The sequence below is a fragment of the Suricata suricatta genome, chromosome 9, assembly GCF_006229205.1.
Source record: "Suricata suricatta isolate VVHF042 chromosome 9, meerkat_22Aug2017_6uvM2_HiC, whole genome shotgun sequence".
NCBI classification, from domain to species: domain Eukaryota; kingdom Metazoa; phylum Chordata; class Mammalia; order Carnivora; family Herpestidae; genus Suricata; species Suricata suricatta.
In genome coordinates, this window is record NC_043708.1 from 11509280 (window position 1) to 11531935 (window position 22656).

Consider the following 22656-nt stretch of genomic DNA (forward strand, 5'->3'; position numbering starts at 1 on the left):
CATCCCAAAACTCATACTCTTTCTTCCTTTTTGTAAAAATCTATCTTCACTGTCATCAGTGTAAGGATGGATTATTCTAGCTCCTTTGCATAATATTGACATTCCTTTGAGAACTGAAAAAGTGAAGATCACTTATTATTTTTGCTTTTTCTATTTACAAACTTTAGTTTCAGAAATGCAGTGATTTGAGGGTCACCCAGACAGGAACAAGGGTGAGCTGAGAATTTGAGTATTTTGTGGAAAGACACCAAATAAGCTCTGCCACAACTCCCTGGACTGAATAATAGAAATATATTTGAGCCCATAAAACAATAGGAGAGGATGGTCTAATTAGTAATATGCTAGAAATTGGAAAAGAAAAGTATTCAGGGGAAAGGAGACCGTACTTTCTCATTCATTTTTTCTTCCTTAATCATATCTTATTTCCTGCCCTGCCATGGAGTGGAGCATCTTGGGAAGAGCAGTAGAGCCAGCAGGTAGCACTAATTGAATTCTCGTATTTTATCACTACTGTAAACACTATACTTCTATTAACTTATTTATCCCTGTAAAATAGGGCCCATTATCATGTCCATTTTCAAATGAGTTAACTGAGGCCCATGGAGCCGTAGGGCGATGTAGTGATAGCTAGAGAGTGCTGAAGGCCATCTGAAGTCTGAACAGCATATAACTATTCAAAGTAAAAAGAGTTGTTCTTTGATTTACAGTTCATAATTTGACGGGTTTTTTTTTTTTATTTGAAAATAGGTGTAATTTACCTTTAGTAAAATGTACCCTTTTTATTATCCAGGTCTAGCAGTTTACACAAACATGTACAATTGCATAATCACTACGTTCAAGATCCAGAACTGATCCATTGCCCAGTAAAATCACCCCACCAGTAGTCAGCCTCTCCCTGTTGCCCAAGCCCCAGCAGCCCTGGATCTGTGTGCTCTTCCTACCATTTTGCCTATTCTAGAGCCATTTACACAGAATCATGGAAAACGTAGCCTTTTGAATCTGGCTTCTTTCACTTAGCATAATACATCTGAGCTTCATCTATGTCGTAATCTCTTCCGTTTCTGACTGGATGGGATTCCATTGTATGGATGTACCATAGTTAGTTTTACTGAAGGGCATTTGGGTTTTCCAGGGCTTGGCAGTGTAGTAAAGCTGCTACAAGCCTTCTCATACAAGTTCTCTTGTGGACATAAATTTTTATTGCATTTGGCTCATATCGAGTAGTAGGATCACTGTGTTACATGGTAAATGTAAGTTTAACTTGATAAGAAATTGTCAAACTATTTTCCAAAATAGCTGTATCATTTTGCCTTCTCACAAGCAGGTTATCTGACTCCATGCCAGTATTTAGTGTGTGTGTGTGTGTGTGTGTGTGTGTGTGTGTGTGTGTGTAATTTTAGACATCCTAATAGGTATATAGTGGCATTTAATAATAATTTTAACTTACATTTCCCTATAACTAATGACATCGAACATTTTTTTGTGCTTATATTGCCATTTGAATTACCTATGAAAGTCTTTTGCAAGTTTGTTATGTATTTTGGATACAAGTCCCTTATGAAATATATGATTTACAAATTCTTTTTCCCCAGTCTGTGGCTTATATTTTTAATCTCTAAAGAACATCCCTTGGGGCACCTGGGTGGTTCAGTCGGTTGAGCATATGACTTGATTTTGTCCTAGGTCATGATCCTAGAATCTTGGATAGAGCCCCACATCAGGATCCCCACTGAGCATGGAGCCTGCTTAAGATTCTCTCTCTCTCTCTCTCTCTCTCTCTCTCTCTCACTCTCTTTCTCTTTCTCTCCCTCCCTCTGCCCCTTTCCCTGCTCATGCTCTCTCTCTCTCTCTCAAAAAATATATACACACATATATATGTGTATATAGGGTGTATATATATATATATATATACATATATACACATATATCTTTAAAATATATATCTTAAAATTTATTAAAGATCAGAGTTTTAAATTTTGATAAAGGCTAATTTATCAATTTTTTATTTTATGGATTGCACTTTTGGCATCATAGCTGACACAGGTTCACAAAGATGTTCTCCTATATTTACTTCCAGAGGCTTATGGCTCCAGGTTTTGTATTGAGATCTATAACTCAATTTGAGCTAATTTTGTACATTATATGGGCTGAGGGAATATGAATATCCAATCATTCAAGCACCATTGTTGTAAAAACTTGTCTCCATTGATTACTGTTTCTGGGTTCCCTGTCTCTTCATCTATACCAATTATCTTGATTACTTCAGCTTTATAAATAATAAGCTTATAATAAGTAATATTAATCCTTCAACTTTGATACATTTTCAAAATTGTTTTGGTTGGTATATTTCTTTTACCTTTCTCTGTAAATTTTAGAATAAACTTGTTTAGTTCTATGTAAAGAATCCTTTGGTTTTAAATTTCGTATTGCATTAAATCTATAGAGAGAATTGACATCTTACCACTGGACACTGTATGCACTGTATCCATGAATACTGTATACCTCTCCATTATTTATATCTTCTTTGAACTACTTCATCAGGGCTTTGTGGTTTTCAGCATAGAGATATTACACATTTAAAAAATTGTACCTAAGTATTTCATGATTTTGGTGTATCGTAAGTGGTTATTTTTAATAATTGAATGTCCAAACTGTTGGTTGCTACTATGTAGAAATATGATTGAATTTGTAGACTGACCAATTGCCTTGCAACCTTGTTAAAGTCACTGATTGATTCTCGTAGTCTGTATTTTCTTTGTTTTTTCTATGTGGAAAAATAGACATAATTTTATTTCTTCCTTTTCAGTATGTATTCAGATTATTTCTTTTTCTGGTCTTATTCTAGAGGTAGAACCTCTGGGACTATGTTGAATAGGAATGGTAAGAGGACATCTAGGCCTTGTTTCCAATTTTAGGAAGGAAACATTCAATCTTTCAACATTATGTATTATGTTAGGTATTTTGTAGATACCCTTTATCATGTTAAGGAAGTTCCCTTCTTTTCTTAATTTGGTGAGTTTTTATCATGAATTGGTGTTGAATTTTGTTAATGCTCTTTCTGCATCTGTTGAGAAACTAAGGATTTTCTTGTTTAGTATGTTGATATGGTAGATTTCATTGATTCATTGTTGAATTTTGAGCTGGCCTTGCAATCCTAGGGTAAACAACTCTTGGTTATGATGTATTATCCTTTGTGTATATTGTTGGACTCATTTGGCTAGTAGGTTCTTGTGGTTATCTGCCTAGAGTTTTATTTTCTCTTTATGTCTTTATTTCCATTTGGTATCTGATAATGCTATCACTATGAAATGAGCTGCTTTGTCATTGTGGATGCTGCTGCTGAATGCCAGGGTGGTGCTCAACCTTAAGCCGAAAAAAGGAGAATGCAGGGCTTTGGGGAAGAGTCCAGGTAGCCTGGCACAGCTGATAACATCCAGGAGTTCTTATGGAACCTCAGATGCTTTAGACTCACCACCCTGGGGAATGTCTTCATGAGGCCCTGCAGGATCAACCCATCTGGCTCTTGAGCCCCAGAAAGGGAACTAGAAACCCCCCTGCCCAGATGCTGAGTCTCCATCCTTCCATTCCTGATGACTTCGAGAATGTTTTTGACTGGGAAACCACTGACCTTCTCAGAAAGCCCAACCTCGTGGTGGGTTAGAAAGTGTTTGCCAAGATGCACATAGTTTCCTACCTACGTTATTTTTCTTTTAAAGGTATTTTCACTTTGGTCTCTGAATTGAAATACTTTCTACTTAAGGATTTTCAGAAGGCTTAAATAAGAGGTTATGATACCATTGCATTCCCCACAGATAAAAAAGAACATGTCTAAATCATTTTATTGTACTGGAAGTCAAGCTTTTGCTAGAAACCTGTTTCTGGATACTTCTTAGTTTATTTTTAATAGCCACCCTTTTGGTTCAAATTATACAGATTTTTAAAAATCCTTTTTATCCAGGAATCTGGGCAGAGGGGTTGGCTTTTAAGTTTTGATGCATGCTCTTTATTGGACAGCATTTATGAATAATGAACAAGTTCATTGTTGCTGGATCTGACAGCAGTGCTGGGCCCAGCAAGGAGCCCTGTGTCCAGACCCCCTCCTCTCCATCCAGATGGGCTCTGCTTGGCAACTTGGTGCGGCTGAGGCCGTCCCCTGGACTTTAAGGGTGAAGATTCCCACGGAAAGAGATGTAGAACAGTCAGCAGGGGCAGATGACAATGCCAAGAAATTTCACCTTGTCTTGAAGCCCTCTGTTAAATAAAGTAACTTTGGGGGCTATTGATTGTAAAATTACCACAACGATGGTGGTATTGTAACTATGTTCTGAAAGCTTGGGTTTCTGAGGGTGACTTCAAGGTTGAAAAAAACCAAGCCTCATTCTAGGAAATACGGCACTTTGCACAGAAGTTTCTTTGAAAGGGCAGCCTGGGTTAATTGCCAAAATGAAATGCAGGTGGTCACTGGCTGAAATCCCACAATGCTGTGTGTTTGTTTGCTGTGGGTTTTGAAATCTTGGCTTGCAGATAAACCTGGAGGGAAGGAAAAGTAAGTACGTAGGCTTTTAAAACTAGGTAACACTGAAAGTAAAGCTGACTTCTAAGATAAATACATACATACATAAAATGAGGAAGAGTCTCTTATATTATGGAAGAAATTTTGTCATATTGATATTCTGTTTTCATAAATGTTTGGTGGGATTCTTCAGGCCAGTGAAGACCCCTGGGCCTGGAGTTTTCTTTGTGAGAAAGCTTTTAACCACAAATCCAGTTTTCTTAATAGATGTGGGAATATTCGGGTTTTCTATTTCTTCTTAAGTGTGTCTTGGCAGTTTGCATCTTTGTCGGAACTTTTCCGTTTCATACATTTTTGAATTTATGACATAACGAGTAGAATAGAGAGTCTGCAGTGAGGTTCCCTATTTCATCTCTAATATGAGTTATTTGTACCTTTTTTTCTTGATTAGTCTGGCAGGTTCATCAATTTTATAGGCCCTTGGAAAGAAACATCTTTTGATTTCATTGATTGTGAATATTGGTTTTGGGGTTTTGTTTGTTTGGCCTTCATTTCATTGACCTTCACTCTTTATCTTCTTCTTCTACTTGCTTTTGGTTTAATTTGCCCCCTTTTGCCTAGTTTTTTAAATTGGGAACATTTAGATTAGGGGTCGGCAAGCTACACTTTTGGCCTGCAGCCTGTTTTTGTAAACAAAGTTTTATTGGAACGCAGACATGTTCATTATTTTATGTGCTTGCTGTGGCTGCTTTTCTGTACTACCATAGAGTTGGTGTGACAGAGACCATATGGGCCACAAAGCCCAAAATAGTTACTATTTGACTCTGTGTAAGGCCTTTACTATCTTTCAGCCCCAGCTTCAGATCACTGATGAGATTTTTCTTTTATCCAATATAAATATTTTACTGCTATATATTTCTCTCTAGCCCTGCTTTCTCTACATCTAAAAAATTCTGATATGGTGTGTTTTCATTTTCTCTCAATTAGAAATATTTTCTCATTTGCCCTGCTGCTTCTCTTTGGCCTGTGATTATTTACAAGTACATTGTAAGATGTCCAAATATTTGGAGATTTCCCAGATAGCTTTCTGTTATGTATTTTTTCCAGATTAATTCTGTGTTCTGAGAACATATTTCATATGATAATTTGTTAAGATGTTTGGTATGGCCCATTTTGTGAATCTTCCATGCACATTTGTAAATAGTTATTCTGCTATTCTTGGCTGGAATGTTCTATAAATAAATGTTAGTTAGGTCAGTTGGTTTGATAGTGTTCAGCTTTTCTGTATTCTTACTGAATTTTGTCAGTTACTGAGAGACGAGCATTGAAATAGCCAACTATAATTGTGGCTTTTTAAATTTTTCTTTTCAGTTTTATCAGCCTTTGATTCGTGTACTTTGACGCTCTTGGTAAGCATGTACACATTCAGGGTTGTTGCACCTTTTTAGTGAATTAATCTCTTTATCATATGCATTGCTGCATCTTTATTGCTGATATTACCTTAATGTGAAATCTTCTTTGCCAGATAGTAATAAAGCCACTACAGCTGTCTGTGAATTAGTATTTGCATAATGTATCTTTTCTCATTTTCTTGCCTTTTCCCCCCAAGACAACCTTTAGAACACATTCAACAGAATGAAAGCACACAAATGAATTTTAAAACAAAATCAAGGCATCAGTAAATAAGATCAAACACAAAAGTTTTGATGCCTCCCCCTAAGAATCCAATCAGATGGAGGAAGGCAGAAATTTAAACCAGAGAGCAGAGGAGGGCTGCAGGTGAGGAGAAAATGAGCCACACTGCAGCAAGATAGGATGAAAAACTATTCCGGTTACTAGTGTAATGGAGGTGCTGGAGCTATAGAAAGGACTCCAGGGAAAACAACCAGCTGGTCTAGCAAACATAGACATTCCAGCACTGGAATAGCTATGGTGCTATTCCAGCTTTTCAGACTGGGATACCATCGCCTTGGTCACTTATCTAGTGGACATGTCTTCTTTACCCAAAGTAACTAGGGTTTTAACAGCCAGATCTCCCTCTTTTTTTTTTTTTATAACTCGTACTGCAGTTCAGTGTGGAACTCACTGAATTCTTTTTTTTTTTAAATAGTTTATTGTCAAATTGGTTTCCATACAACACCCAGTGCTCTTCCCCACAAGTGCCCTCCTCCATCACCACCACCTCTTTTCCCCCTTCCCCTCCCCCTTCAACCCTCAGTTCGTTTTCAGTATTCTATAGTCTCTCAAGTTTTGCATCCCTCTCTCTCTCCCCAACTCTCTTTCCCTCTTCCCCTCCCTCTGGTCCTCCATTAGGTTTCTCCTGTTCTCCTGCTAGACCTATGAGTGCAAACACATGGCATCTGTCCTTCTCTGCCTGACTTATTTCACTTAGCATGACCCCCTCGAGGTCCATCCACTTTCCTACAAATGGCCATATTTCATTCTTTCTCATTGCCATGTAGTACTCCATTGTGTATATATACCCTGAATTCTTGAATAGCATGTGAGACAGATGTGAGGGCACATTAACTACCTGACTAGGTGTTTGGAGCTTTGTAATTGAACCTCGTCAACTCCAAGCTCTGGATCTACTAGCTGATCCTGTGTTGCATGGCTTCCTGGCTGTTTCATATACATCTTGTACTACATTAACCACATTGCAGGTGGGATGGGATTAATATTTCCTGTGTATTTAGGGTGAGCAGGATTAGTATTACCACCAGAAGTGTGTGCTGGTTATTAACCATGTGGAAAGAGATGCAGTTGCTATAAATCCAATCTAGATAATAATTGGATGTTACTGTTAATAAGGAAATTAAATCCAGGGGCACCTGGGTGGCTCAGTCAGTTAAGCATCCGGCTTCCACTCAGGTCATGATCTCACAGTTCCTGAGTTCCAGCCCTTTGCCAGGCTCAGTGCTGACAGCTCAGAGACTGGAGCCTACTTTTCATTCTGTCTCCCTCTTTCTCTGCCCCTTCCCTGCTCATGCTCTGCCTCTACCCCCACCTCTCAAAAGTAAACATTTACAAAAATTTAAAAAAATTAAATCCACACTTTTCCTTATATTCAGTCACTCCATGTACCATTATAGGAACCACACCATTTCTGATGTTAGGGAGAACTTGTAAAGAGTTATCTAAGACCTGTGGATTCTCAGGGCTCTTCATATTTTAAAAGTCAAAGATAGTTATGTACATACCAACTTTGAACCAGTCCCACCAAGGGTCAGTTAAGTCATACATCCAAAGATTGACTTCTCTGGGTCAGCCAGTCACATGGAAAGCTGCTTTCGTAGAAACATACTTAATGTTTTCTCACACCATTATCTTTCTCAAAGTCCAGGAATTGCTTGATGAAAAATAGTGACAGCAAGAAACACAAATGTCATTTGATCTATCTGGGCACACTAGCTGCTTCGGCAGCCACTGCACAGACCCAGCTACATGCCCAGGTGTATGTGAAAGTCCATGCAGCTAAGTCATTTGGGCCAGGCATGTTTTTCATGAGTGTACCCTGGTTGTAGCCTCATCCTTGGCCCATGTCACAAGAGCTCCCAGGCTGAGTTCACCACCCAGGGCTTCCCCAGGGCCCCACTCATTCTTTTACTTTAACCCATCAATGCTTTTATATTCAAAGTGGATTTCTTATAGATAGCATATTCAGTCTTGATTTTTACATCTAATTGGAAGGCTGTCTTTTAATTGGTATTTTTAGACCATTTACATTTAATGTGATTGTTGATATGGTTGTTTTGAAATTTATCATCAGGCTATTTTCTATTCCATTTTTTCTGTTCTTTTTTTTTTTTAAGTTTATTTTGAGAAAGAAAAAGTATGAGTGGGGGAGGGGCAGAGAGGAAAAGAGAGAGAATTGCAAGCAGGCTCCACACTGACAGCAGCTGTCACTGTCAGTGTGGAGCCTGATATGGGGCTCAAACCCATGAACCATCAGATCATGACCTGAGGCAAAGTCGGACACTTAACTGACTGAGCCACCCAGATACTCCTCTTCTGTTCTACTTTTCTTTCTGTCTTCATTTATATTAATTATGTTTTAGTCTATTTATCTCCACTATTGGCTTATTCTTCATACCTCAAATTATTTAAAAACTATATATAATATAAAGTTTATTTACTTTTAGAAAGAACAAATGAGGGAAAGACAGAGAGAGAGGAGGAGAGAGAGAATCCCAAGCAGGTTTAGCACTGTCCATGCAGAACCCAATGCAGGGCTTGAACCCACAAACTGTGAGATCACGACCTGAGCCAAAGGTGGACGCTAAACCAGCTGAGCCACCCAGGTGCCCCTACACTATATGTTGTAATTAATCATGGTCTACTTTAAAATAATAGTATACCACTTCGCATGAAGTGTCATCATTTCTTTACCAAACCACAACTCTTATAGAAAAATAATGATCTAAAATATTGTTATCTGGATTTATGGCTGTGGTAGTAAGACCATAATTCTTTTTTATTTATCATCAAAATGTCTGTAGGAAAAGCATGGGAAACTTTATATGTAAATGCAGTCAAAGCGATAGGGAAATGAACAATAATGTTGGTCATGCTTATATAGCCTTAAATTTCACCAATTTGGCCCACACACAAAAAATAGCTGATTATTTACCTTTTGTTTTCAAACAGATATTGCAGCTGTAGAAGAATGGTATGTAAGGATCACATTACAACAGGGATTAAATATTTATACTACAGAAGGAACACTATTGGATAAAGTCCGAGGTAAATGCCAACAGATAAAAGTAAAATGAAATTTATAATATTCTTTCAATAAATGTTATAACCTACCATATGCCAGACTCTGTGCTAAGTCCTAGAGATAAAAATTAGAGAAAGATTATCATTACCCTTGAGGGGCTCACATTCTGATGAGAAAGACAAAGAAATATACACCTTTAATGGTTATTAGAGGTCTGCAAAGAGTGCTATAGAGGCATGGAAATATATCTTTTTTTCTATAACAATATGGGGGTCATGATGAACAATGGCTTTATAAAGTTTTTGCCTTTCCTATGAACATGTTGTAAAAGATACTGTTCTTTTACTTAAAATTCAGAAGACATAATGCTGTGTACTGTTTATGGATACATATATATTGTAGTAAAAACATTAGAATTAGAAACATACAGAGCAGTTTCATGGATTGGCCACATTTGGGGAAAATTTGAGAATCATGGAGCCATGAAGGAACAGAGGCAGCTCCAATCATTCTAATTATTTTACTTCTTTAACCAAAATTAAAATATCTAAAAAATGGCAAAATATTGTGCTTTATGATTTTGTCATGGTGTCCAAGTTTTAAAAAATAGTCAATTATTCACTAGTTATTGCAAGCCTTTGAGATGGATATTTTGAAGTCCTGTGCTAGCTACCTTTACCTACTAAAATAACAGTATATAATTATTTCAATTAAATTTTTTTTGAAATGTGAATCATTTACACATTGAAATGTACTCAGGTTACTATATACTGCATTTAAATGCTAGTGTACGCTTAATTTAGAGGTAAAGTGGTGGCAAAGAGTTCTACAAATTAGTTGTTCTTAAAGGTTCCAGATGCAGAAATAAGATTCACGTGTTTGAGGAGCGGAAAGGAGGCCTGTGATGTGGAAGTCGAGTAAATGACAGGCAGAGTCGCTTATAAGTTTGGAGAGGCCAATAGGGAGCACGGTAAAAAGTGCAGGATTTATTCTTTTTTCCAAAATATTTTTTAATGTTTTATTTATTTTTGAGAGAGAGAGACAGACAGACAGACAGTGTGAGCAGGGGAGGGTCAGACAGAGAGGGAGACACAGAATCTGAAGACAGGCTCCGGGCTCTGAGCTGTCAGCACAGAGACTGACACGGGGCTCGAACCCACGAACCGTGAGATCATGACCTGAGCTGGATGTTCAACTGAGCCACCCAGGCGCCCCATGGATTTATTCTAATTATAATGAAAAGTGTTGGAGTGTCTTAAGCAGGAGAGTGATACGTTCTGATTCATGCTTTCTCAATGGGTCACTTTGGCTACTATGTGAAGACCCTCAGAGAAGGATGGCAAGAATGGGAAAAAGAAGATTGACTGGCATCTGTTGCCCCGGTTCACTAGGGAGGTGGTCCTGGGGACCTGGGCTGGGGGGTTAGCGGTGGAGATGGTGAGAAGCAAGAGTCTTTAGAATGGGTTTTGGAAATAGAGCTGGTAGGAGTTCCTGGTGGGATCATGGAGGCAGAGGAATCAGGATGAATCCTAGAGTTCTTACTGAGCAACCAAATGGATGCTGGTCGCATTTATTGAAATGCTGGAGACATGGGAAGAAAGCTTTGAGGAGGGGCAGTTAAGGGTTAAAGTTAGGATTAGAGTAGGAACTCTTTATTCACTACCAACTCCAGCTCCACCCCCTAGACCACTAATACTGTTCCTAATCACAATCACTGGTTCCCTTTCATAAGGGTCACTTTTCTGTCTCCTTCTTGACTTCTCAGTAGTATTCAAGACTTACAATCACTCCCTCATTCTTAAAACAGTTAAAATACAGTATCTGACTCTCGTGAGCTTGTATATACGAGGTGTTTTCAATTTGATGTGACCATGTCCCAGCCACAAGGTCCAGTCTCCCTGTCCTGTAAGATCCAGTAATTAATTGCCTGCACAGATTTGCTATCACCCTGGAGAGTCAGCGGCCATACCTCATTTCTTTGAATTTCAGAGCGAATAACATTGGTTTATAAATTCTTTCTCTTTCTGTTCTAAGCTACCCTGTATCAACCCAGATGGAAACCTACCTCCATTTCTTGCTTTTGCAGGAAGTGAAAAATGTATCACCTAAAGTCTTCAGGCTTTGCTGCAGATTGGGGGAGAATGGTAAAGATCTACATTGTAGAAATGTAAACAGCAAAAGAATCAATTATTAGATACCTCTTTTTAAAAGTCCTTTGTTTTTGAAAATGCAGACAGCAGTATTCTGTCAAATTGCCCTGGCTTGCTTTTTGTTCTCCCTTTTCTCACTTTTTCAGAAGAAAAAAAAAATTCCCCTATTTTCTTATCATTAAAATTTGACTTCATCCGGCCCCCAACGCTTTGCATATCCAAGAATAGATTGCCAGGGAGCGGGGTGGAACATGTCCCCTTTCTGATTGGTTTTTCCTCGTAATGCAGCCCAACCTGTGTGTCGCTCCCAGAAATCCCTCCCAGTGTCTCCTCCTACATGATACCTTTCCCCATCTTCTACGGGTGTTCTGGTTTATTCCCATTGTTCTAGATCTGCTGCCATGTCTGTGGAAGCAGAGGAAGAGAACAAAAAGTCAGTGTGTGTGGTGGGCTTTTGAAGCAGAAGCTCTTCTCCATTAAAAATGTCCTGTGACCCAACAACTCCCTTTCTAGGGAGAGAGCCTGCAGCCAATCGTAGCCCCAAAGGTGACCAAAGCAGTGTCTCCCACCCCCATGGGATGAGACCTTAACTGTGGTGGGCCCTCATCATGCACTGAGCCTTCATTCCTTCTACTCTGGGAAATAAGAATCAACTTTTTTTTCCTTAAACCGATAAAGGGTGAGGTAATACTCCCATTTAATGGAAGATGGAATAGGCCCTTTACATAGTGCTTTAAAAATCCCTAAACGAGGGCACTGGCTGTGATGAGCACCAGGTGTTGCATGTTGGGTGGAATCACTAAATCCTACATCTGAGATTAATATTACCCTGTTTGTTAGTTAATTTGGAACTTAAACAAAAACTTGGGGGAAAATAAAAACAAAACAAAAACCAAAAAACCTATAAAGGAAAGCAGGAACGTCCCCTGTTCAAGCCTGCAGCCATAATTTAAACACTTACATTTGTGGTTCCATATGAATTTTAAGATAGTTTGTTCTAGCTTTGAGAAGAATCTTAGTGCAACTTTGATGGGGATTGCATTGAATGTGTAAATTGCTTTGGGTAATAATGACATTTTAACAATGTTTATTCTTTCAATCCATGAGCACAGAAAGATGTGGTATATATATACAATGGAGTACTATATGGCAATGAGAAAGAATGACATATGGCCATTTGTAGGAAAGTGGATGGACCTCGAGGGTGTCATGCTAAGCGAAATAAGTCAGGCAGAGAAGGATAGATACCATATGTTTGCATTCATAGGTCTAACAGGAGAGACCTGGCAGGGGACCATGGGGAGAAAAAGGGGGAAAGAGAGCAGGGAAGAGTGAGGGACACAGATCAAGGGAGACTACTGAATACTGAAGACGAACCATGGACTGAAAGGGGAGGGGGAGAGGGGAGGGGGTGGTGGTCATGGTGGTGGGCACTTGTGGGGAGAAGCACTGGGTGTTATATGGAAACCAATTTGACCATAAACTTATAAAAAAAGAAAAAAAGAAAATCAATTTGTAACTTTTCATGGGAAGAGAAGAAAATGAAGAATGAATGTTTATAATAGAACGCTTAATAAATACCAGATATTGTGCTTAAAAAAAAAAGAAATAAACACTTACATTTGATTTCCACAGAACCTATTCTTCAGTGGAATCTCGGGGCCAAAATGACAAAGAACAGTATCAGTGTAGTGTCTCAGTATGCAGTGGATCTCAAAGTGGCAAAATGCCCCTGTGCCAACGATGTAGCACTACTTGGCTTCGTTTTGAATGAAACATACAATGGTAAGTTCATGGCTTTATTGAAAGTTGGATGTGGGTTTTGTGTTTTATAACAGCCATGTTTAACAGGCAGTGCAAGTTAGACACAATGGAGTAAAAATGTGTCCTAAAAATACCAGCAAATTTACCCTTTGTCACTTCCCCTTGTCCACTTGCAGGTGTGATCGACTATTTTTACTCTGTGACTTTTGGTCATGTTCGTACTGATGGCAGTGTCTCTCCTGATTTCACTTATCCCCTGATTTCTGTTAATACGTTACTTCCTCTCAGAGAGGACTCACTGCATTTCTAATCTGTCCTGCTGCGTGTAAATGCGTGTTGTGCTCTAAGGCGGCATCGTATTATTTCATTTACTATGTAGGTGCTTTTAGATTCCTATCCTTATGCATTTCAACTTTAGAAAAAAGGTTTATTATTGAGAGACAGAGCGTGAGCAGGTGAGGGGCAGAGAGACAGAGGGAAACAGAATCCGAATCAGGCTTCTGGTTCTGAGCTGTCAGCACACAGCCTGATGTAGGGCTTGAACTCATCAGTGAGATCATGACCTGAGCCAAAGTCAGACAATTACCCACTGAGCCACCCACATGCCCCATCATTTCAACTTCTAATGTATTATAGTAGTTGTTTTTCCTAGGTGAACTTCTAGTCCACAAACCCAATAAGTGAAAAGAAAAATAAAAGAATTAAAACATAAAAAACAAAATCATATTACTCACAAATAATATGGGTACCCCCAAATCCAAAAGAATCAGCAGCAGTCAGGCTACCAGAACAAATCTGGAGTGCTACAAAATTGAGGGATGAAATGACAATATAAAAAACCATTTTACCAAAGACTAAAGATTATAATTTTTAAAAAATCCTATTCAGAAAGTAATAAACCACAAAAGGTACCTAGGAATAAACAAAAGAGTTGTAAGACCTGTTGTAAAGAAATGATAAAACCTTAATGAAGGTCATAAATAAAAAGACTAAATTTGGGGCCCCTGGCTGGCTCAGTTTGGTTAAGTGTCCAACTCTTGATGTCGGCTCAGGTTGTGACCTCCTGGGTTCACGAGTTTGAGCCCCAGGTGGGACTACACAATGACAGTGAGAAGCCTGCTTGGGATTCTCTCTCTCTGTTCCTCCCCCTCTTGTGTTTTCTTTCTCCTCTCTCTCTCTCAGAATAAATAAATAAACTTAAAATAAAACTTTTTTTTTAAGACTAAAGGAAATCCTTTATGTTCATGGACAGGAACTTCTAGTATTGTGAAGATGTTAATTCTCTCCAGATTTACTAGTCAATTCAACACAATTCCAAGAAAAATTACAGCAGTGTTTTTGTGTGTGTGGAAATTGACAAGCCAATCCCAAAATTCCTACGGGAGACTGAAACAATGTGAATAACATAATTTCAAAGAAGAATAGCCAAAGAACAAACACTTGCCCGACCGTGACTTATTAGAAAGTAGCAGAGTCACACAGTATGCTTTGGGATAGGAATAGACAAATGACCTTGCCCCAAATGTCTTTGAACTCCTAATGGTTTAGTCTTTTTGTGTTCTCTCCTCCTGAATGCTTGCTCGGGCTGAATTCGTTTCGTTAGAAATTGTGTCTCTTTCCCCTCTGTGTCAACCAGATGGAAACTCAGCTCCTCTTCTAGCTTTCTTCCATGGCTGCCAGGCTAGGACCCCTCCTTCTCTCCCTCCACACCTGCCTGCCTTCCCCAAGCCACAGGAGGGGAGCCAGGCCAAGGAAAGTCACAGAAGAGAAGGAACAGCCTCCACTCCTTGGGACCTTGCTTACCAGTCTGCCTCAACCTCTCAAGAAAAACAGCTTGGGAACCTTTCCTTCCTCCCTCCTTCCCTCCCTCCCTTCTTTCCTTCCAGATGAAACCACCTTCCCCCTAGCTGTCCTCCACTGTACTGAAGCAAATAAGAAGTTCCCACAGTATCAAGCTGCCGCTGCCTAAACTTAAAGTTCCTTTTCGAGGGCCCTAGTCTGTCCGCGCCCCACCCACTCACTCACCTATCCCATCCCGAGCTCCCATCACCAGCCCCCGCCCCCAGCCTTCAAACCACACGGGGTTAATGGTGGGAACAGGTCTCTGGGAGCCGCATGGATTCTGGTTTGGACCTGGCACCCACTTTCCTCCTCTGGGACACTCCTCACACGCCTGCCCTGCCTCTCACCCCCAGAAACCTAAGCTTCCCAGGTCACTTATGGTTCTGTCCTATCTCACATGCTGTTCTATACTTTCCTTAATTTGACCCAATGTCTGCCCCTTTCCATCCCCCCAGAGCCATTCATTGACATCTGTGGTCTGTCTGCAACAATGTCCCCCATACCACTCATCTTTTCTCTGAATGGCTCTCCTTCACTTTGCTACCCTTGAGGGAAACCTGGCTGGTCCCGGTAACATCCCCTCCCTGGAAGCCCTGTCACATGGCCACGTGTCTCATGCCCAGGGCCGGGCCATCACCCTTGCTCCTTAGGGCTTCTTAGTGACTACCCTGAGTTCCCTTCAAAACTTCTAGCTCCTTCCAAACTCAGACCTCCCCTCCAATTCCTCCTGGCTCGCAGCCTATGCTGACCTTCCTGTTATTAAACTCACTCATTGATGACTTTTACCTCTGGACTCCTGCCTTCCTCCCCACATTATTTTTGTCAATATTTTTGGTGACTTCACCATCCATATGGATGATCCACACAATACTCGGCTCCCAGGCCTCCTCTCCTCCAATGATCTTCCCCCATCTTGCTTCTACGGCCATGTTCTGGACCTCATCATCTCCCATAATGTTGTTATCTGTGGACTCTGCACCATGAGCGTCTCGCACTGTCCATACCCCTTCCCCCCACATTCTGTCCATCTCTTCTGCTCCCACTCCAGCACTTCTTTGATTTCACTGAGACTTCAGTGTACTGTCCCTACCACCTTCTCCACTTCCCAGTACCCTTGGTTTTCTCCCCGCCACACCCGGTAATTTGCATAGCTCATCCTTGCAGATTTTCTGTAACTTCCGTGCCGTGCCAACTCTGGTTAAAAACACCTCTAAGGGCGCCCTGGTTGGTTCAGTTGGTTAAATGTCCAGCTTCAGCTCAAGTCATAATCTCACAGTTTATGGGTTCGAGCCCCGCATAGGGCTGCTCTGTGCTGACCGCTCAGAACCTGGAGCCTGCTTCAGATTCTGTGTCTTCCTCTCTCTCTGCCCCTCCCCCCCCTCTCTCTCAAAAATAAATAAATGTAAAAAAATAAAACACCTCTAGTCCTGCCCTGACATAGCAGAATGTTGCTAGAGAAAACACTGCACACCAGGCTCCCTTTCAAATTCCACCGACTGGTCGCACTGTAAATTTCCAATCACAAGTCTCAAGTGGCACTCAGCACCACCCAGAAATCCTGCCTCTTTTCACTGGTATGTTTATTTTCAAACGCCGCAAAGTGACCTTATCTCACATCTCTTCCCGCACCTCAAACCCTCCACATCATGCCCTTCCCCTTTCCGCTCTCAGCTGTGCCTTGATCTAATATTTTGTGTCGAAAAACCAAGATCGACCACAAGGCGCTCCTTCATTGTCGCCCCTGCAAACCCGCCGTTCTACCCGCATTGGTGCTCCTGTGCCTTGCCTTCTCACCTGTTGCATTGCGAGAAGCGTCTCTGCCACCCCCAACCCTCATGTTCTGGATCCCATTGCCTGTGACCATCTGAAGCACCTTGCTCCTGCAGCCCTGCTGCAAATGTCACCTTTCCCGGTGCATCCTCTGCTCTCTCTCCTTACTGGATTGGGTCCATTGGCATACGGACAAACCCTACTTTGTTTGGAACATCCTAGGTATTTTTCTGTTCTCCTTTGAAGCAAAATTTGGGCAAAGAACCTATTGTACATGATGCTCTGTTGTTCCATCTCCTGCTTTGTCTTCATTCCACTGGAGATGAGTGTTTGGTGCCCACCACTCTTGTGAAATGTTTCTTCCCAAGATCATCCTTGATCTCCATATTGTCAGTTCCAGCCACCAGTTCTTTATTATTTTTTTAATGTTTATTTATTTTTGAGAGACAGAGAGAGAGAGAGAGAGACAGAGTATGAGTGGGGCAGGGGCAGAGAGAGACAGAGACAGAATCCCAAGCAGGCCCCAGGCTCTAAGCTGTCAGCACAGAGTTTGACAGGGGCTCAAACTCATGAGCCTTGAGATCATGACCTGAGCTGATGTCGAACACTTAACCAACTGAGTCACCCAGGTGGCCCCAGCCACCAATTCCTTCCCCCCCAATTTATTATTTAATTTATTTTTTAAATTTACATCCAAGTCAGCATATAGTGCAACAGTGATTTCAGGAATAGATTCCTTATTATCCCTTATACATTTAGCCCAGCCCCCCACCCACAATTACTCCAGTGACCCTCTGTTTGTTCTCCATATTTAAGAGTCTCTTATGTTTTGTCCCCCTCCTTGTTTTTATATTATTTTTGCTTCCCTTCCCTTATGTTCATCTGCTTTGTATCTTGAAGTCCTCATATGAGTGAAGTCATATGATATTTGTCTTTCTCTGACTATTTCACTTCACATAATATCCTCCAGTTCCATCCACGTAATTGCAAATTACCAGATTTCATTCTTGTTGATTGCCGAGTAATACTCCATTGTATATGTATACCTCATCTTCTTTGTCCATTCATCCACCGATGGACATTTGGGCTCTTTCCATACTTTGGCTATTGTCAATAGTGCTGCTATAAACATTGGGGTGCATGTGCCCCTTTGAAACAGCACATCTATATCCCTAGTAGTGCAATTGCTGGGTCATATGGGAGTTCTATTTTTAATTTTTTGAGGAACATCTATACTGTTTTCCGGAGTGGCTACCGCAGTTTGCATTCTCACCAGCAGTGCAAAAGAGATCCTCTTTCTCAGCATCCTCCCCAACATCTGTTGTTGCCTGAGTTGTTAGTGTTAGCCCTTCTGGCAAGTGTGAGGTGGTGTCTCATTGTGGTTTTGATTTGTATTTCCCTGACGATGAGTGATGTTGAGCATTTTTCATGTGTCAGTTAGCCATCTGGATATCTTCTTAGGAGAGGTGTCTACTCATGTCTTTAGCCCATTTCTTCACTGGATTATTTGTTTTTTGGGTATTGAGTTTGATAAGTTCTTTATAGATTTTGGATACTAACCCTTTATCTGATATGTTGTTTGCAAATATCTTCCCCCATTCCATTGTTTGCCTTTTACCTTTGCTGTTTCCTACACTGTGCAGAAGCCTTTTACTTTGATGAGGTCCCAATAGTTCACTTTTGCTTTGGTTTCCCTTGCCTCTGGAGACATGTTGAGTAAGAAATTGCTACAGCCAAGGTCAAAGAGGTGTTTGCCTGTTTTCTCCTTGAGGATTTTTATGGTTTCCTGTCTTACATTTAGATCATTCATCCATTTTGAGTTTATTTTTCTGCATGTCACTGTCCAGTTTTCCCAGGACCACTTGGTAAAGAGACTGTCTTTATTTCATTCGATATTCTTTTCTGCTTTGTCAAAGATTAGTTGGCCATACATTCGTTGGTCCATTTCTGGGTTCTCTATTCTGTTCCGTGATCTGAGTGTCTGTTTTTGTGCCAGTACTATACTGTCTTCATTATGACAGCTTTGTAATATGGCTTGAAGTCTGGGATTGTGATGCCTCCTGCTTTGTTTTTCTTTTTCAAGATTGTTTGGCTATATGGGGTCTTTTTGGTTCCATACAAATTTTAGAATTGTTTGTTCTAGCTCTGTGAAGAATGCTGGTGCTATTTTGATAGGCAATGCATTGAATATATAAATTGCTTTGGGTAGTATTGACATTTTAACAATATTTGTTCTTCTTATCCAGGAGCATGGAATATTTTTCCCTTTTTTGTGTGTCTTTAGTTTTTATCATAAGCTTTCTATAAGGTTTTCTATAGTCTTCAGTGTATAGGTTTTTCACCTCTTTGGTTCCTGAGTATTTTATGGTTTTTGGTGCATTTGTAAATGGGATCGATTCCTTGATTTCTCTTTCTGTTGCTTCATTGATGGTGTAGAGGAATGCAACCGATTTCTGTGCATTGATTTTATATCCTGCGACTTCACTAAATTTATGAAACAGTTCTAGCAGGTTTTTGATGGAATCTTTTGGGTTTTCTATATATAGTATTATGTCATCTGCAAAGAATAAAAGTTTTACCTCCTCCTGGACAATTTAGATGCTATTTATTTCTTTGTGTTGTCTGATTGCTGAGGCTAAAACTTCCAATACTATGTTGAATTACAGTGGCAAGAATGGACACCCCTGTCTTGTTCCTGATGTTAGAGGGAAAGCTGTCCGTTTTTCCCCATTGAGGGTGATGTTAGCATTGGGTCTTTGATATATGGCTTTTATGGTCTTGAGGTATGATCCTTCTATCCCTACTTTCTTGAGGATTTTTTATCAAGAAAGATGCTATATTTTGTCAAATGCTTTCTCTGCATCTATTGAGAGGATCATGTGGTTCTTGTCCTTTCTTTTACTGATGTAATGAATCATGCTGATTGTTTTGTGGATATTGAACTAGCCCTGCCTCCCAGGTATAAATCCCACTTGGTCGTGGTGAATTATTGTTTTAATGTGTTGTTGGATTCAGTTAGCTAATGTCTTGTTGAGGATTTTTGCATCCATGTTCATCAGGGAAACTGGTCTATAGTTCTCCTTTTTAGTGGGTCTTTGTCTGGTTTTGGAATCAAGGTAATGCTGACTTCATAGAAAGAGTTTGGAAGTTTTCCTTCCATTTATATTTTTTGGAACAGCTTCAAGAGAATAGATGTTAACTCTTTAAATGTTTGGTAGAATTCCCTGGAAAACCATCTGGCCCTGGACTCTGATATTTTTGGGAGATTTTTTATTACTACTTCAATTTCTTTACTGGTATACTCTTTCAAATTTTCTAATTTTTCCGATTTCAGTTTTGGTAGTTTATATGTTTCTAGGAATTTGTCCATTTTTTCTAGATTGCCCATTTTATTGGCATATAATTGCTCATAATATTCTCATTATTGTTTTTATTTCTGCTGTGTTGGTTATAATCTCTTTTATTCTTGACTTTATTTATTCAGGTCCTTTTTCTTTTTGATCAAACTGGCTAGTGGTTTATCAATTTTGTTAATTCAAAGAACCAACTTCTGGTTTCATTGTTCTGTGTTTTTTTGTTTATTTGTTTGTTTTGATAGCATTGATTTCTGCTCTAATCTTTATTATTTCCTGTCTTCTGCTGTTTTGGGTTTTTATTTGCTGTTCTTTCTCCAGCTCTTTAAGGTATAAGGTTAGGTTGTTATCTAAGACCTTTCTTCCTTCTAGGAAGTCCTGGATTGCTATATACTTTCCTCCAATGATGGCCTTTGGTGCGTTCCAGAGGTTTTTGGCTGTGGTGTTATAATTTTCATTGGCTTCCATGTACTTTTTAATTTCCTCTTTAACGTCTTGGTTAGCCCATTCTTTCTTCAGTAGGATGTTCTTTAGTCTCCAAGTATTTGTTACCTTTCCAAATTTTTTTCTTGTGGTTGATTTTGAGATTCATAGCATTGTGGTCTGAAAATATGCACAGTATGATCCTGATCTTTTTGTACTTGTGGAGGGCTGATTTGTGTCCCAGTATATGATCTATTCTGGAGAACATTCCATGTGCACTGGAGAAGAATGTATATTTCACTGCTTTAGGATAGAATGTTCTGAATATATCTGTTAAGTCCATCTGGTCTTGTGTCATTCAAAGCCATTGTTTTTTTTGTTGATTTTCTGATTAGATGATCTGTCCATTGCTGTAAGTGGGGTATTGAAGTCCCTTACTATTATGGTATTATTATCAATGAGTTTCTTTATGTTTATGATTAATTGATTTATATATTTGGGTGTTTCCACATTTGGAGCATAAATGTTTTCAACTGGTAGGTCCTCTTGGAGGATAGACCCCTTAATAATGATATAATGCCCTTCTTCATCTCTTGTTACAGTCTTTATTTTAAAGTCTAGATGGTCTGATATAAGTATGGCTACTCCAGCTTTCTTTTGTCAACCATTAGCATGATAGATGGTTCTCTATCCCCTTACATTCAATCTGAAGGTGTCCTTAGCTCTAAAGTGGGTCTTTTGTGAACAACGTAGAGATGGATCTTGTTTTCTTATCCATTCTGTTACCCTATGTGTTTTTATTGGAGCATTTGTCCACTGACATTTAAAGTGATACCAGCTACCAAGTCTTTATCCTCATTCTACTTGCCTTCCCAGCAGCACTTGACACAGGTGGCCACTCTCTCTTTATCCTCTTGGCTTTGATTGCTTTTATCTGATCAGACTGGTCACTTCTTAGTTTTCTAGATGGGCTCCTCTTTGGTGTGCCCTCAAGTAGCTGTTAAACTCAGGGCTCTGTCCTGGACTCTCTCCTTACTTATGGAGCCATGTCTCTCCTCTCTCTCTCTCTTTCTCTCTCTCTCTCCCTCCCTCCCTCCCCCTCTCTTTCCCCCCTCCTCTATCTGTCTGTCTGTCTGTCTCTCTCTCTCTGAGAAACTTAACCCAGTCCTATGGTAGAAATGCCATCTCTAGGCCAGTAATTCTGAAATCTATATTTCTGGCGCTGAGCACTCCTTGGAGACCAAACTCCCCTATGCAACTCTCTATGTTTTACATTTCCTCTTGATGTCCACTGAGCATCTCAAATACAGTAACTCTGATCTAGAACTCTTTATTAATTTCCCTCTGAAATCTGTTCCTCTCCAGTATTCCTTATCCCAATTAATATGAAGTTACAACTAAAATCTGGAACACAGTCTTGACTGCTCTTATTCTCACGACATTCTGGGGTGGTGCTATACCCAGGAGGTATCCCCAGTGTGATCGCTTCTTTCCTCTGCTAAAATCTTAAATCAATATTGGTTTTCCATGAGACTAATTCATAGCTTCTTAAGTGGTCTCCCTATTTCTCTTCTTGCCCCAGTATAACCCATCATCTATACAGCCACCAGAATCTTCTCAAGTATAAACCAAATCATATCACCTCCCTCTTTCAAACACATGGTGGCTTCCCTTTGGCCAGTAGAATAAAATCCAAACTCTTCACAGTGGTCTACATCAGTTCTGGTTGTTTGTTATACAGGGTGGCTTGTAACTTAATTTGAGTCTAAAAGTATTAACCAGAATAAGGCATTTATTTTCCTGCTTACCCCTCTATTAAATATTTCTAAACTTTTGCAGGGGCCTGGTCATGGGGTATCATACTGATGACCATCCCTACTTAGAATATAGGATAGTGTTACCTGTGGAATGAGACTTGGTGCTTAGAAAGGCAACACATGTCATTAGCTTTTCTCTTCTTGGAAAAAGTATATGATAGCACTTCCTGCTACATCTTTGTCTACACAGAAAACAGCTGAGAGTTGAAATATACACTTCACCATATGAGTGGTCCTACATTCATCTTTGGGAAATAGAGTACATACATTAGATCATCAACTGTCTTCAGGCTGTCTCACTGCC

At 39.8% G+C, this 22656-nt stretch overlaps 1 protein-coding gene and 1 pseudogene across 1 annotated transcript in view; one reads left to right on the forward strand and one right to left on the reverse strand.

Annotated features, from left to right (window-relative positions):
- The window catches only part of CATSPERB (cation channel sperm associated auxiliary subunit beta), a 107980-nt gene that overhangs the window by 14253 nt on the left and 71071 nt on the right, over positions 1-22656 (forward strand). Inside the window, exons 6-7 of the mRNA XM_029952163.1 lie at positions 9161-9256; positions 13019-13168. Of these exons, the coding sequence (XP_029808023.1) occupies positions 9161-9256; positions 13019-13168 (246 nt within the window). The remainder of the gene's footprint in view (positions 1-9160; positions 9257-13018; positions 13169-22656) is intronic.
- LOC115302896 lies at positions 3951-8009 on the reverse strand (annotated as a pseudogene).